Source organism: Fusarium musae, chromosome 1 (genome assembly GCF_019915245.1).
Source record: "Fusarium musae strain F31 chromosome 1, whole genome shotgun sequence".
NCBI classification, from domain to species: domain Eukaryota; kingdom Fungi; phylum Ascomycota; class Sordariomycetes; order Hypocreales; family Nectriaceae; genus Fusarium; species Fusarium musae.
In genome coordinates this window covers 2,607,436-2,621,457 of record NC_058387.1, presented here as the reverse complement: position 1 = coordinate 2,621,457, position 14,022 = coordinate 2,607,436, and the positions used below count along the sequence as shown (strand labels likewise).

Here is a 14,022-nt window from a genome sequence, read left to right as displayed (position 1 = left end):
GAAGTGCAGGGACCTGTTTGGTGGTGTGCGTTGAAGCCCGCACTCCATGCAAAATACTGGTCCGTGCACATACACTACCCGGCATTCTGCATGAGGCTCCGAGCTTGTGCTGGCGACGTCACTTTTCTTCCCTAGCAACTTTTTCTCAACAACGCGTCTCTTCATACTACAATATCAAACTGCTATTGCGACTTCTCCAATATGGCCACCGGGGTAGATGCGCGACTCTTGAAGTCGACCAGATTCCCCCCCGAGTTTAGCCAGAAGGTTGACATGCAAAAGGTTAATTTGCAAGTCATGAAGAAGTGCGTGATCTGATTGCCAGCCTCGTGTTACAACGTGCTAACTCCTCCATTCAGATGGATCGCCAGCAAAATCTCCGATATCCTGGGAAGCGAAGATGACGTGGTTATCGAACTCGTCTTCAATCTCATCGAAGGACCGCGATACGTATGTTTACCCAACCCCGACAAGTCCAAAATGCTGATATGTACAATAGCCGGATATCAAGTCACTGCAAATACAACTAACAGGGTTTCTCGACAAGGATACGGCTGTGTTCTGCAAAGACCTGTGGAAGTTATTGCTGAGTGCACAAAGTAATCCCCAAGGCGTCCCTAAGGAGCTCCTCGAGGCCAAGAAGCTGGAGCTCATCCAAGAGAAGGTATGCCAACCCCCAATCCTGTACAGTTCGATTTCTGATGGCATTTGTTTCAGATTGAGGCCGACCGCGCTGCAGAAATTGCTAAGCAGAGACGAGACGACTGGGATCGCCGCGACCGTGAAGTAGCCGATCTGAAAGACCGCGACCGCCGCGACCGGGTTGCTGCTCGTGGAGATACCTGGCAAGGGCGCCGAGGTGACCGTGATTTCGAAAACCGGGGCAGAGGGGGTTTCAGGAGGGGAGTTCGTCGATCAAGATCACCTGGCCCTCGCTTCCGTGATACCAGGGACTCATATGCGCGTGATAGTTACATTCCACGAGGAAGACGTGGCAGTGGACGCGCCGACCAAGGCCGCCGAAAATCGCCCCCTCGATCACGTTCGGAATCGGCATCTCCCAGGCCGAGTTCAAGAAGTCGCAGCGCTTCCCGAAGCACTGATCAATCGAATCAACGACGAAGACCTGTATCCCCTGGGGAACAAGCTGACACACGCAAGAGGTCGCGATCACCCAGAGGAGATACATATCGGGGTCGGGCAAACAAACGTACCGGGAGAGGTCGGCCAGCTCGTCCATCTCGATCTTTGTCTTCGGAGCGAAATTCTCCTGCACCAAAGCGCAGACGTTACTCTTCATCAAGGAGCCGCTCTCTAACTCGTCGAAGACGACCGGCTAGAGACATTTCCTCATCGCGATCTGAACGGACATCGGATTCCCGTAGTCGGAGCCGAAGTCACAGTTATAGTCGCAGTCGCAGCCGTTCCAGCAGCGCGTCACCGGACCGCAGGACCAAGAGACGACGGGATCATGGACGTGGTGGTCAACAGCCCTCTAGGAAGAGAGATTCGCCCAAGGGTAGACGGCGAAATAGTTCTTCAGCTTCTTCACGATCAAGGATTCAAGAAAATTCAGCTGATGTTTCTGAAGATGAATCTCGTGCCCTGCCGATCAAACCCGAGGCAGAGGTTCCGACCGAATGAAGTATCTGAGGTCAGTCGCCCATACTGTTTTGAACTGACACAATCACTGACTTGGTTTGTTCGCTAAGATTTGACCTTGCTGCTTGCAACGCCTGCGTCACCAAGACGAGGATAAGAGTGAACGAGGTTGTCTTCTTTTGGGGACACCTAAGCTAACAATTTCTTGAAGCCCATTTTGAACCATGAGCATAAAAACCATGCTTACAGTTACTGACTTTACGGCGTTGGAAAACGGGAGCCTATACGGAGTAGAAAAGCTTTCTTTGTAGGATATTGAGAGGACCAAAAACACACATAATTATCAAATAAATTGAAGCTTTCGTCAAGCTGGAGCACCTACAAACAGCAAATGAAAGCGTTTAATCTGGACCATATCGGAGACAGGAGAGCGGAGTGCTTCCAAACTCCTGCCTTAGAGATATAATCTGGGTATCGAGCTTCACCACCACAGAACTCACTACACCAGGTTCAACCTGGGCAATCTTCCGTAGTATAGTGGTCAGTATGCAAGCTTGTCACGCTTGAGACCCGGGTTCAATTCCCGGCGGGAGAGTTCCACCCACCTGTGATACCCAGTATCTCATTTTTGCTTCATTTACAATCTTTTTCCCTTTCGTTGTTGTTTTGGGGTTAAATCCATGATTTAACCGAGGTGCATGAGCGTCTAACGCGGCTCCCCACGCTTCCTTTCAAGCGCCCCACATTATTCAATGGCAACCTAAACTTTGTATCCTTGCTATCAAACGCGACCATTCATCATCCCATTTGACGAGGACATCCATCGAGTGTCGAACCCCAATAACGCCGACCTGCTCAGACAACAACGCGCATGGCTGAGAGAAAGGCATCGAACGGAGCTGTAGCTGGTACTGGACAAGTGACGATGTCCGAGTACAAGAAGGCACAAGCTCGGGTTCGGGATTTGGTCGAGAAGCGCAGAATGCTAGAGAAACGCTTGGTGCGCATTTGCCCACTGAGTGTGGACTATGTTAGAACTCGGCTGATATTTCCATAGACACAAGTTGAAGACAGCATCTCCCAAAAGGAGACTACATATCTCGACAGCACACCGAGCGGAAACATCATCACCGGTTTCGACAATTACATGAAGGGCATCAGTGGCGCGGCAGCACAGCGACGAAAGGCTGGTCCGATGGAACAGAACAGAGTCTTCTCAAGATCGTCGATTTCCTATCGACCTAACAATCTAGTATGGACGAATATCATTCACAGCATCATACGGGATAGGCTAATCATGCTTGTTGTAGGAGGGCATCACACCTGGATCAGGAGGCTCGACACCAGCTGGCGCGACACCTTTATCAGCCGCATTTAGAGACGGACCCTCGAATCACCCGACACCGACATCTTCGACTGCGGTTAAGAACGCAAGCAAGTCGAAGAAGAAAACGGCCGAGCACGAGGACAGCGAAAACGATACTTCGACGAGCAAGAAACGAACAAATTTTGGAGCACAGCGCAAGTAGCGTATGCACAAAGATATACTCATGAGATTGGGCGTTTGATAGGGAATGGACTCAACGGTAGGGTCAGGATGGCGTTGGGATTCATAGTATAGATTGCCTCGAAACAGAAGGTGGCTTGGGACTGAGATCATGGTAGGTTCAGCAGGCTAGAAGTTGCACAAAAATATACCCTTAGTAGTGGAAGTTATCAAGCATTTTGGAAGCGCCAAGGTACCAGAATACCTTAAAGAGTTCGCGTCAAAGAGTATGCATAGCTCATTCCAGCATGCCTAGAACATCCTTGAACTACCTAGATTATCTCAGTAGTTTATTACTCAAGACCAAAATGTCCGGTTTTCTGCCATCCCCCCAATAAAGTAAGGTTCCAATTGCTTGATGCCAGCACACCTTTTTAAACTCACGGTAGTTCTCCCGTTACTGGGAATTAATTGCCTTATGGGTGAAGTCAAGTTCAGTTTATGGTCTCCCATTTGTCAATACATAAGTACCTATGTTCAGGCCGTGTCATATCTTGAAACCATTCTTAAGCTATCCCAGGTCAACATGAACCAGATCGAAGCGACGTTGCGACGTCCGTCAGGCAAGGTTGTGGCTAATCGCAGCGGTTGTGGTGAGATTAGACCTTGATTATCCCTTCAATTTCTACTCCGTATAGATGCATGTAAAAGGATCACTTTCTTACTAAGGTAAGATTCTTCGGCCAGTATTATTGTGAACCTTTGATTTAAAGGTTAGGTAGCACTAATTATAAGGGAAGGTAGCATGAGCAGTGGATTCACCGGAAGAGAGGGGCCGAGCGGATGGCTGGTCATGAGAATGAGGAGCCGTGAGGGGGAGCCCATGGCACTAGCACTTATAGGTTGTATTAGGACCTGGGCTGGTTGTATGATGAGTATGTCAACTGGACAGGTTCTTGATTCTCCTCTCTCCAATAACCCCAAAAGTCCTTTACTTCGTTGTTTCTCCATCACATCACCAATTACTAGCACCACATTCTCTCCCTCTCTGTCTCCATGATGACGAGGCAGGCCACGCGGTTCACGCCTGAAGTGCTGATTTCGGCCCCGCGTCGTTCAACTGGAGTCCCAAACTCCACTGGGGAGCTCGTTCTCTACACGGTGAGTTGGAGCTTGGCATTGCCTTCAATTGGTTGTGTCAAACTCATGCTAACATGTTCAGATCTCGTCGTACTCATTCGAAAGCCATTCCAAGTCGTTCCAGATCCGTGTTCTCAATATCAAAGATGACTCTTCCCACCTCGTTTCCGAGGACGCTCATGTTAGCGATCCTATTTGGATTGGAGAGAAAGAAATTGCTTTGATTAGAACAAACGATAATGGATGCTCATCTCTCTACCAGCAGCATGCCTTGGATGGTTCCGAGTGAGCATATGTTAAAGCCAACATGTCGTCTCCATGAAGCTAACAAACGTATCAGGGCACGCTTGATCAAATCTTTTGCAGGCAGCATCTCTAACCCAAAGGCAAAAGCACTATCTGATGGCAAGGTTGCGTTCATTTGCTCCGCATTGACTACGCCCAAGGGCAACATGTATTGGCAGGCAACCGAGCCCAAGACATACACAACTGCTAAGATATATACTGGCCTTTTCGTTCGCCATTGGGATGCCTGGAACACCGAGAATCAGAACTCGCTTTGGTATGGCGTGATTACCAAGAAATATGGTAGATGGGCGTTTGAGAATGATGGGCTCACAAACCTCTTGGCGGGTACACAACTGAGCTCACCTGTCCCTCCTTTTGGTGGAGCAGGGGACTTTGACATCTCAGAGAATGGAATCGCCTTTGTTGCTAAGGATCCAGAGTTGAACCCGGCGAGAAACACCAAGACAGATCTGTACTACGTACCCATCAGATCTTGGACAGACAAGCCTCCTCAGCCACAGATCGTCAAGACTGGACGACTGCGCGGCTATAGTAGTGCGCCTACTTTCTCCAATGATGGCAAGAGGTTGGCATTTGCTAGAATGAAGCACCAGCAGTATGAATCTGATAAGACAAGACTTTTGTTGATCCCCAACGTGGACGACTTAAGTAACGTTCAAGAGTTTTACCAGACAGACGATGATGAGGGCGGCTGGGATTTGAGGCCTGATTGGGTCGTTTGGAAAAAAGACGACACCGAGCTGTATGTTGCGGCTGAGAAACATGGGAGATCAATGCTTTGGAAATTACCGTCTGATACTCTGAAAGCCCGTGATCTTCCCGAGGCCATTCACAAAGAAGGGTCTGTCGTTGAGGCACACACTCTGGAAGGCAGTGACTCTCTCTTCATTACATCCAAGTCGCGAATCGAGAGCTCGAGCTACGGAGTCCTGGACCCAGAGACCAAGGTTGTCAAAGTGATCTCCACCAGTTCCAAGAACGGCAAGACATTCGGTCTCTCCACGTCGCAAGTGGCAGAGATTTGGTTCCCGGGATCCGCCGGCTATGACAACCACGCTCTTGTGATGCTGCCTTCCCACTTCGACAAAAGCAAGAAGTATCCTTTGGCCTTCCTAATACATGGCGGCCCTCAATCAGCGTGGACAGATGATTGGAGTACTCGTTGGAACCCGGCCATCTTCGCTGAGCAGGGCTATATAGCTGTGTGTCCCAACCCCACTGGCAGTACAGGATACGGGCAAGCTCATATTGATGCGATTACCAACCACTGGGGAGGTGCTCCATACGAAGATCTGGTGAAGTGTTTTGAGTATCTCGAGAACCATGTCGATTATGTTGATACGGATCGAGCTGTTGCTTTGGGAGCCTCGTACGGTGGATACATGATTAGTGAGTCCAAACGCTCTTAGGCTGGAGTTATACTGACTATGAGAACAGACTGGATTCAAGGTCATGATTTGGGCCGTAAGTTTAAAGCCTTAGTGTGCCATGATGGCGTTTTCTCAACACAAAACCAATGGTCCACCGAAGAGCTCTTCTTCCCCGAGCATGATTTCGGTGGAACATTGTGGGAGAACCGTGCTGGATATGAGAAGTGGGATCCGTCTCTGCACACTGGCAATTGGTCCACCCCTCAGCTGGTAAGCATGATACCATGCGGCGACAAGAAATATGCTCACACCTTTCTAGGTCATTCATAACGAACTCGACTACCGACTGCCCATCTCAGAAGGATTGGCCATGTTCAATGTCTTGCAGGCTCGTGAAGTGCCTAGCAAGCTCGTCATGTTCCCTGATGAGAATCATGTGAGTGCCGAAACAATTGGTATATACTGTTTATTTGCTAATAATCGATGCAGTGGGTGCTGAAGCCGGAGAACTCACTCGTTTGGCATAGAGAGGTCCTGGATTGGATCAACAAGTACAGTGGCATCGCAGATGATCAGGCCAAGCTTGAGAAACAGACTGAGGTGATGACTATATGAATACGTCTGTACCATCGAGGATGTTATTAGGCTATTATATTAGAGGAGGAGACTGTGTTTCGAGGAAAACACTTGGATAAGCTTCCAGGTTGGAAACGCGTCATGACGTGATATGATAGGAAATCGTATTATTATATTTCGTCGATTTATTATCCAGTAACCAGAACAAGACTCTCGTGGTATCTCGTGGATCTCCGAGGCAATGACAGCCTACATATAACCAAAGGCTGTTAATAATGGTACCACATGTCTCAGGGCGGCTCATAAGATTAATCATAAGCTCGCCATGAACTTGCAATGACCCTAATCACAAAAAGCGTGATCGTCGGTACATGACAACCTAGGTATGGATATGTAAGGTAAAGAAATTACAATGCTATATTCGAAGGTATTCTACTTATTGCAGAGATGATCAAAGCCAGTGCACAATGTAGCAGAACTAAAGAGAATGTGTTTCGACCTGATCTTCTATATTGTTTCTCTCTCGGTGTTAACCATGTCGTTCCATTTTTGTCATAACAAGCTATCAAATTGGTGTAAGTCGTGCGCCTAGGTACGGAGTACTCTCGGTGCTCTACAGAAAGGGCTCCACTCTTTTTATTGTTAGGCCGCGCCTGCTATTCTTGCACCTCCTCTGCTCTGATCTGCACTTGCCCCAAAGGGGCCAACTTCATACCTTTGGAGAAGCTCATCGCAACAAGCTTCAATAAACTTTGTGCAGATTTCAGGCATATTGTTCGGGTATGCGCTGTGAAGCCATAGCCTTAGATACCGATGAAGGCCCAGCTTTGCTCCCGCGACATCGATATTGAGACCAATCAGCAACTTATTAACTTATGAACGCATTCCTCTGACGATCGCAAGCCGAGCACCCCAGTGGCCTAAATCACCAGTTTACTCTCACACATAGAAACTACAACCATCGCCAGACAAATATGACGACACCGCCGTCCCTATTTCACGCGCTTCTCCGGCCCTCCATACTCCAGATCTTACGCTCAACAGGGTATCATTCCACGCGCCCCGCGGTCCTCGACTCTCTGACAGATCTAGCCGCCCGATACCTGTCACTTCTCTGCCAAACCACTGCCCAGCATGCGATGCATAATCAAGGCGATAGCGCCGACTTCACAATCGCTGATATACGGATGGCGCTTCAGGACGCGGGTGCGCTGATGCCAGAACGCGTACCTGCCGAAGAGATGTGGCGCGGCGAAGAGGACTTGCGCGGAGTTGAAGAGTTTATAGCGTGGTTCGCGGGGCAGCGCATGAAGGAGATGATGGAGGTCGGCAGTGGGGACGGTGAGACGGATGCTACAGATTATCTCAATGGTTGGTTCCCAAGGATGGCTTCCACAAAAGCACAGCTGACAGTGGCTTCACAGCTTTGAAAAAGAAACATAGTAAAACCGGTGAAGACGCTAAGTACCACGGTACCATACTCGGTCGTGGCCACGACACAGGCGAGATCCAAGTCGAAGGAGGGTCAGAGACCACCATCGCCGAATGGATCTCTAACCGTGCCTCGCCCCAGAGCAGCCCAACGCCAGGCGAAGAGCAGCAGCCCGACGAATATCAGCCTCCGCAGCAGCAAGCACCTCAACAAAACGGTCATGCTAGCGACGATGATTCAGGACTAAGTTCAGTCGGTGATCGTATAGATCAGGATACGATGGACTTGTCATAGTGAAAGACAGCGGCCGGGCAAAGCGACAGGCAGGTCATGGAAGCGGTGGTTAGAGTGATTGGTTCTTGGTTAATTGCATAGCGACGGAGTTCTTTAGGGAGGAGGGCGACTGAGCTAAAGGGAATAAAAGAAACTCGTTGGTCTCAGGGGGCTCTTTCTAGCCAGGGTTTCTTGCTGCTTTATTTGGGCCGATTAAATACCAAGTAGACGTGCACATGCAGAGCACTTATACGAGCGATTTTAGAATTGCAACCCATGATTTCTTCTTTTGTCAAGCCTTGATTACTTCGTTGGATACTCTGGACCTTGTTGTTTTCTCCGAGTCAAAGCAGCATGTATCTGTTCATGCAAGGTTGTCTTCTATCATTGATCATGACGAATGCTGCTTATGCGCATATCTAGTATATAATGTTACAGTGGGTGTCGCCGAGCCCTTTTATGCTACTATACGTGATTCGAGTACACCAGCGGATATCCAAACGCCGGCCATTAATGCGTCGCAATCTACTCCTTTGCCCCTTTTCGTAACACATCATACACCCCCATCTGCTCTGCAGCCTCCTTGAACATTTTCCTCCTGAGAGCATCGTCGCCTTCAGTAGGCCAATATCGCTTTTGTAGATATTCAAAAAGCGCCTCGGCACGATGCTGGCCCTTGAGGCGAGAAGCATCTCCATCCGCCCATGAGAGAAGACCACGGTCAAGATCTCGTTTGGCAGTCATGAGACGGCGTCGATAGATTGGTGAATCCCATTGCAACTTAGTCGTCTCCAATATCAGCTCGAGAACGAGCGTTTCGGGAGGCATAAAGCCGAAAGCATCACGGAGAGTCGACAGTGCGACGACAAAGCCTGTATTATCCTTGATGCGACGGAAAGTATGTAGGATCTTACGCGCGAGCTGACCATCCATGCCATCGGGTTGGAAAACATGTCTGAACTTGACAGTCTCGGCAAACATGGCACGAGTAGGCTCAGCCTGATCAGGTACGAAGCCAGCTGTGACGTGGAGGCGGTTGACGGCGAGCGTCTTCCATAATGCACTAAAAGTATAGGGATCAGGCTCGATGCCCTTTTCCGACACGAGCGTCAGGTATAGGTTTACAGCTTCCTTCGATTGTCCTGCTTGGATATAGGACTCGAGGAGTTGATTGATGATGAAGGAGTCAGCCTTCATATCCGCTTCTCGGAAAGCTTCCCAGAGCATCAGCAGTCGATCGTGTAAGTCTCTCACTCGATAGTTCTCCGCCAGTAGCGAGAAGGTTTCCAAGGTTGCCCGTGGTAGAGGTAGAGTATCGTCCTTTTGTAAAAGCTCGCTTTGCAAATCCATGTCTTTTCCTCGAGACTTGACGAATCGAATTCGAGTCTCAATCATGCCCCAGGCCATTTGATCCGCCTTCTCAAGATCTTCAACACCGCCAGCCCGTTGCCAAGCCGCAATGAGACCATTCAGCTGGATAGGAGCTGGCTCGATACCTTTTTGGCCCATAAAGTCCACAACGCTGTGAGCTCCGTTTAGATCGCCAGCACCAATCAACCTCTTCAGCCACTTTCCAAAAAAAAATTTGTTGGCGACCACTGATGGCATATATTTTTGCTTCTTCAAATCGATTTTGCCATCGCTCATCATGTCAACGAAGGCGTATAAGGCATTCTCGGTCTGATGTGTGGTCAGGAAGTATGATATGACTTGATCATAATCAGCCAGCTTCATATCGTCTCCGAGAAGCTCGCGGAGTTGACGGTATGCAGCCCAAGCCTTCCCGTGTGCCTCTTCCGTGCCCAATTCAGACCATGTCCTAATCAAGGGCATCAGAATGCGAGGGTCGGACTGCTTCTGGATGAGCTTGTTGATGGCTCGCTGTGCCTCTTCCAGATCACCTGTTCGGCAATACATCCTGACTCCAAGCTCCCAAAACTCTTGAAATGTTTCGGCATTTTCGTTCCCAAGTGTGCTTAGACATCTCCTCCAGTTCTCGATTGCTTTGGACTCCCATCCATCAACAAAGACCGCCTCAATTGTCAGGAGTTGCTGAGCAGGGTTTAGGGTCACGTTTGCCTCGCTCATGTCTCGAGAGAGAAGCGCAATATGTGATAGGCGATGAATGTTGACAGACTCATCGGCTGAGAAGATCTTCCACAACAGATTCCATACTTCAAGGGGGACATGACTCCAGCCGTGAGCTAGAGACAGTCTGGCTGAGTGATAAGCCTTGAACACCCCTTGCACAGTCTTTGCTGTGAGTTTGACATCGCGGCGATGATCTCTAGAAGTCTTTGATAACGCAGTATTGAGGCGAGCGATCTTTTTGCGTTGGTTGATTGTCCAAGGCTTTTCTGGAATTTGAGGTATCATGATTCGAGAGCCCAAACTACCAAATCCTGGCAAGCCTGGAAGCTCTGAGTCCAGTCTCTCCAACAGCTCTTTTGGTAGGTCTGCGCCAGTTTTGTCAATCTCCTCATCGATCGCCGCGTTATATGCGTCCAACTTGGCAATAATTCTCTCGAGGTCGTTTGCCGTCTTCATGTTTTGCCATTCGGGGCCCAGTTGATCGACCACATCCTGGAAAGCTTCTTTTTCGTCCTTTCCACCAATGTCGTCTTTGATTTCCAGCAGGGCTTCCTTGAGACCTGATGTATCGACTTCGTTCAGTGATGCGCCGAACGCTTCTCCAGAAAGTTCGGTTCTCTTGTTGTTGTCTTGCTCGAAGAACCGCACACTGAATGACTCGTTTCCGTCCTTCTTGGGATTTCGAAGAGACTTAATCCGGTCGATGTACTGCTGCAGCTCAAATCTGCTGGGCTTCTGTGTGACAGCATCATCGATCGATCCCTGCGTAGTGGCTTTGATGCTATATGATGCTGCTATTCGTGGTTGTGTAGGCCGATGTCGGATTACCAACCGGCAAGATCGACATAATGTTTCATTGCTGCTTCGTAGCTCGCGTAAAAGCGGACGGCCCGCCATTCTCAACACATAGGTGCCCAAGGGAAAGGTGAAGCTTTTGCGAGACTGACGCTGAACCTTTTTCAGAGGTTATCGATAAGAATTTGAGGAACGGATCTGCCACTTACAAGAGGTTTGGGAAGGCCAATCTCACCGCCTTCTGCATTAGGCTGCATAGATAACTTTTCCAGTGGCAGAAATTAATTTTTGTCTGGGACCCGTCAGCGGGCTGAAATATTGCGACTCCAAGGATACCCCCAAAACAGCAGCAAAATGTCGAATTCCACGCCAGAATTCCTCCGATTCACAGGGCATAGATCCTTCACCCAGCGTCTAATCCTCTCGACGCTGACTGGTAGACCTATCCACATTTCCAAAATCCGAAGCACATCGCCTACGAATCCAGGTCTTGCCCCCCATGAGATTTCCTTCTTGCGCCTGCTGGAGGCTGTCACCAATGGCAGTTCCATGCAAATTTCTTATACCGGTACCACTATAACATATCACCCTGGCCTGATCACCGGAACTATCGCTGGTTTTGGCGCTTCCGACGGCGATGTCATTGAGCACAACATCTCTGTCAACAATACCCGTGGTGTCACCTACTTCCTTATGCCTCTCTGTTTACTTGCGCCCTTTTCCAAGGCGCATATGAACGTCCGATTCACTGGCCCCGGCGTTATCACATCGTCCACCGAGACAGGGGACATCTCCGTCGATTCTTTCCGAACTGCCATCCTCCCTCTCTTTGCCCTATTTGGCATCCCTCCTGCGCGGATAGAGCTTAGGGTACTTCAACGATCATGCGCTGGGCCCGGCGGAAAGGGTGGTGGCGGCTGTGTGGAGTTGCGATTCGCAAGTCAAGTGCGACTACCAAAGACTCTGCATCTCAACCGAAGCCCTGGTCGGATAAAGCGCATTCGTGGTGTCGCATACTGTACTGGAGTATCTGCCTCCAACAACGCCCGTATGATTCACTCAGCACGAGAGATCCTGAATCCTTTGGTTTCCGACATTCATATCGCTGCGCAGTATGACCAAGCACCTCTTGTACCCACTGGCGACAAGGCAGGAAGCAAAAGACGGCTTGGAATAGGGTTCGGTTTGAGCTTGGTCGCTGAGTCAAGCGCTGTTGGAATCCTCTACTCTGCAGATGTAGTCGTCCCCCCCCAGGGCGGCATTGTTCCTGAGGATATTGGAAAGCAGTGCGCTTTCCAGCTACTGGAGAACATCTCCCAAGGTGGCTGTGCCACCCAAGTTTCAGCTAAGACCATGCTTGTGCTTATGGCTATGGGGTCGGAGGATGTTGGTCGTCTTAGAATCGGTAGGGAAGTGCTCGCAAATGAAGAGATGGTTATTCTGGCGAGAGATCTGAAGATATTTGGCGCAAGCAGTTGGGGTTTGAGGGACGTTGGGGACGATACGAATGATATCATTGTTTCTGTTAAAGGCACTGGCGTTGGTAATGTTGGAAGAAAGATAGCGTAAAAACACAGAATAATCTATTGCTATATCTCCGATTTCAGACCTTGAAAATTATTCAAACGCGCTAAATTGATATCATTGTCTATGGTTCTGAACTGTTTGAGCTGGCACATTGAGGCCTCGTCTCCTCGCTTCAATGGAGGCCATAGTTGCTCCATAACTAATAGTACGGAGAGAATATGCGGCTGTTCTCTCGATATTCAACGCAGCATTGTGAAGTGAGTGAAGAACATGATATTCGCCGATGATCGCATTTCCAGAACTCAGGACATCAGACAGATGTGACCGTGTTGGTTCATCGATTGGTGATTCTCTAGCCGATGGCTCTGATTCTCCTGACGTCGAGTTGGCATCTTCAGTTGTACTGGTGCGTCGCAAGGGTTGCAACTCGATGCCGTCCTCCTCATCAGCTGGTAATGAGCCAGGCATGTCCCTTGATACTCCACGCTCTTCCGCATCCAGATCTTCTATGGTAGGAGCCATCTCCTGAGCCACGTCAGGTACCATAGGTCGGAAGGTCTTAAGAGTCACCCGTAGTCTCTCACGCTCAGTATGGACCGTCAGCATTAGGCATTGAACGGCGAGGATCATGACATCTACTAGAACATAGTAAATGCGAGAACTAGGGGGCTTTTGTCCTATGAAGTCGATGACCAGGCCACCGTGCATATAGCCTCGGTGGTAGCCAGGACCAACAGGCAGAGAAACAAAAATATGCAGAAGTATGCAAATGATGTTGGGAATGAGAACGAGGCACACGTGTATAGGACTCGCAGGCATTAAGAAAGGAAATGATTCATCCTTCGGCGTGAGATATAGGTACTGGCCAACAGATCTTAGGATGAATCGAAACATTGAGCACCTAGAGGGGGGCATCACTGGTAAGCGTTGTTCAGGAATGACGGGCAGGTAGTCATACTCCATATAGTACAGTCCGCTCAGCTCCGCGAAAACCAGGGTATCAAGACTCCTGAGCAAATGGGTGACAAATTCCAACTTTCTCGCTAACCCAGGGTTGCGCTTCTTCCTGCTTTTCTTCTTCTTGCGACGCTGAGGGTGCAACTGGGCGCGCGACCGAGCTGATCTCGAATGCTCGCGTGGTAGACTCCATGTGACACGGCTGCCGGATGAAACATTGACTGGTTCCGCCGTGGAAGCTTCGTTCGGCGCCGTGGAGCTCGGCGAGGCATCATCGCTCATTCTCGAGTATCGTCATCTACATCTGCATCTGAAGGGGAGCTAGTTCTGCATGAGCAGGGTGACAGCTCAGGAGAAGCACGTGCGGCTCATGAAGTGTTGGTGGAAGATGTATGGCGGCAGCAGGGGTTCTATAGGTTCAAGGTGTGTATAGCAATTCAGTTTCGACAGATGCTATGGGAATG

General features: G+C 49.5%; 7 protein-coding genes and 1 non-coding gene across 8 annotated transcripts; 6 read left to right on the top strand and 2 right to left on the bottom strand.

Annotated features, from left to right (window-relative positions):
- Window positions 1–201: 201 nt before the first annotated feature.
- Window positions 202–1,318, top strand: J7337_000796 (uncharacterized protein; the record flags this gene model as incomplete). Its single annotated transcript, XM_044818543.1, has 5 exons — window positions 202–305; window positions 360–450; window positions 500–664; window positions 718–859; window positions 972–1,318. 5 exons carry the CDS (start codon window positions 202–204, stop codon window positions 1,316–1,318), a joined length of 849 nt encoding a protein of 282 aa, XP_044686245.1.
- Window positions 1,319–2,125: 807 nt separating this feature from the next.
- J7337_000795 lies at window positions 2,126–2,197 on the top strand. Its single transcript has one exon. It is a non-coding gene; the product is annotated as a tRNA-Asp (tRNA).
- Window positions 2,198–2,473: 276 nt separating this feature from the next.
- On the top strand, window positions 2,474–3,131 carry J7337_000794 (uncharacterized protein; the record flags this gene model as incomplete). The annotated part of the gene is made up of 3 exons (XM_044818542.1): window positions 2,474–2,602; window positions 2,660–2,854; window positions 2,913–3,131. The coding sequence occupies 3 exons, from the start codon at window positions 2,474–2,476 to the stop codon at window positions 3,129–3,131; spliced, it is 543 nt and encodes a 180-aa protein (XP_044686244.1).
- A 1,016-nt stretch (window positions 3,132–4,147) lies between these two features.
- J7337_000793 (uncharacterized protein) lies at window positions 4,148–6,522 on the top strand (the record flags this gene model as incomplete). Its single annotated transcript, XM_044818541.1, has 6 exons — window positions 4,148–4,249; window positions 4,311–4,513; window positions 4,569–5,926; window positions 5,975–6,177; window positions 6,227–6,343; window positions 6,397–6,522. The coding sequence occupies 6 exons, from the start codon at window positions 4,148–4,150 to the stop codon at window positions 6,520–6,522; spliced, it is 2,109 nt and encodes a 702-aa protein (XP_044686243.1).
- A 935-nt stretch (window positions 6,523–7,457) lies between these two features.
- Window positions 7,458–8,209, top strand: J7337_000792 (uncharacterized protein; the record flags this gene model as incomplete). Its single annotated transcript, XM_044818540.1, has 2 exons — window positions 7,458–7,854; window positions 7,908–8,209. 2 exons carry the CDS (start codon window positions 7,458–7,460, stop codon window positions 8,207–8,209), a joined length of 699 nt encoding a protein of 232 aa, XP_044686242.1.
- A 504-nt stretch (window positions 8,210–8,713) lies between these two features.
- On the bottom strand, window positions 8,714–11,126 carry J7337_000791 (uncharacterized protein; the record flags this gene model as incomplete). Its single annotated transcript, XM_044818539.1, has 2 exons — window positions 8,714–11,041; window positions 11,112–11,126. 2 exons carry the CDS (start codon window positions 11,124–11,126, stop codon window positions 8,714–8,716), a joined length of 2,343 nt encoding a protein of 780 aa, XP_044686241.1.
- Window positions 11,127–11,428: 302 nt separating this feature from the next.
- Window positions 11,429–12,643, top strand: J7337_000790 (uncharacterized protein; the record flags this gene model as incomplete). The annotated part of the gene is made up of 1 exon (XM_044818538.1): window positions 11,429–12,643. One exon carries the CDS (start codon window positions 11,429–11,431, stop codon window positions 12,641–12,643), a length of 1,215 nt encoding a protein of 404 aa, XP_044686240.1.
- Window positions 12,644–12,715: 72 nt separating this feature from the next.
- Window positions 12,716–13,840, bottom strand: J7337_000789 (uncharacterized protein; the record flags this gene model as incomplete). The annotated part of the gene is made up of 2 exons (XM_044818537.1): window positions 12,716–13,610; window positions 13,650–13,840. The coding sequence occupies 2 exons, from the start codon at window positions 13,838–13,840 to the stop codon at window positions 12,716–12,718; spliced, it is 1,086 nt and encodes a 361-aa protein (XP_044686239.1).
- Between the last annotated feature and the right edge of the window lie 182 nt (window positions 13,841–14,022).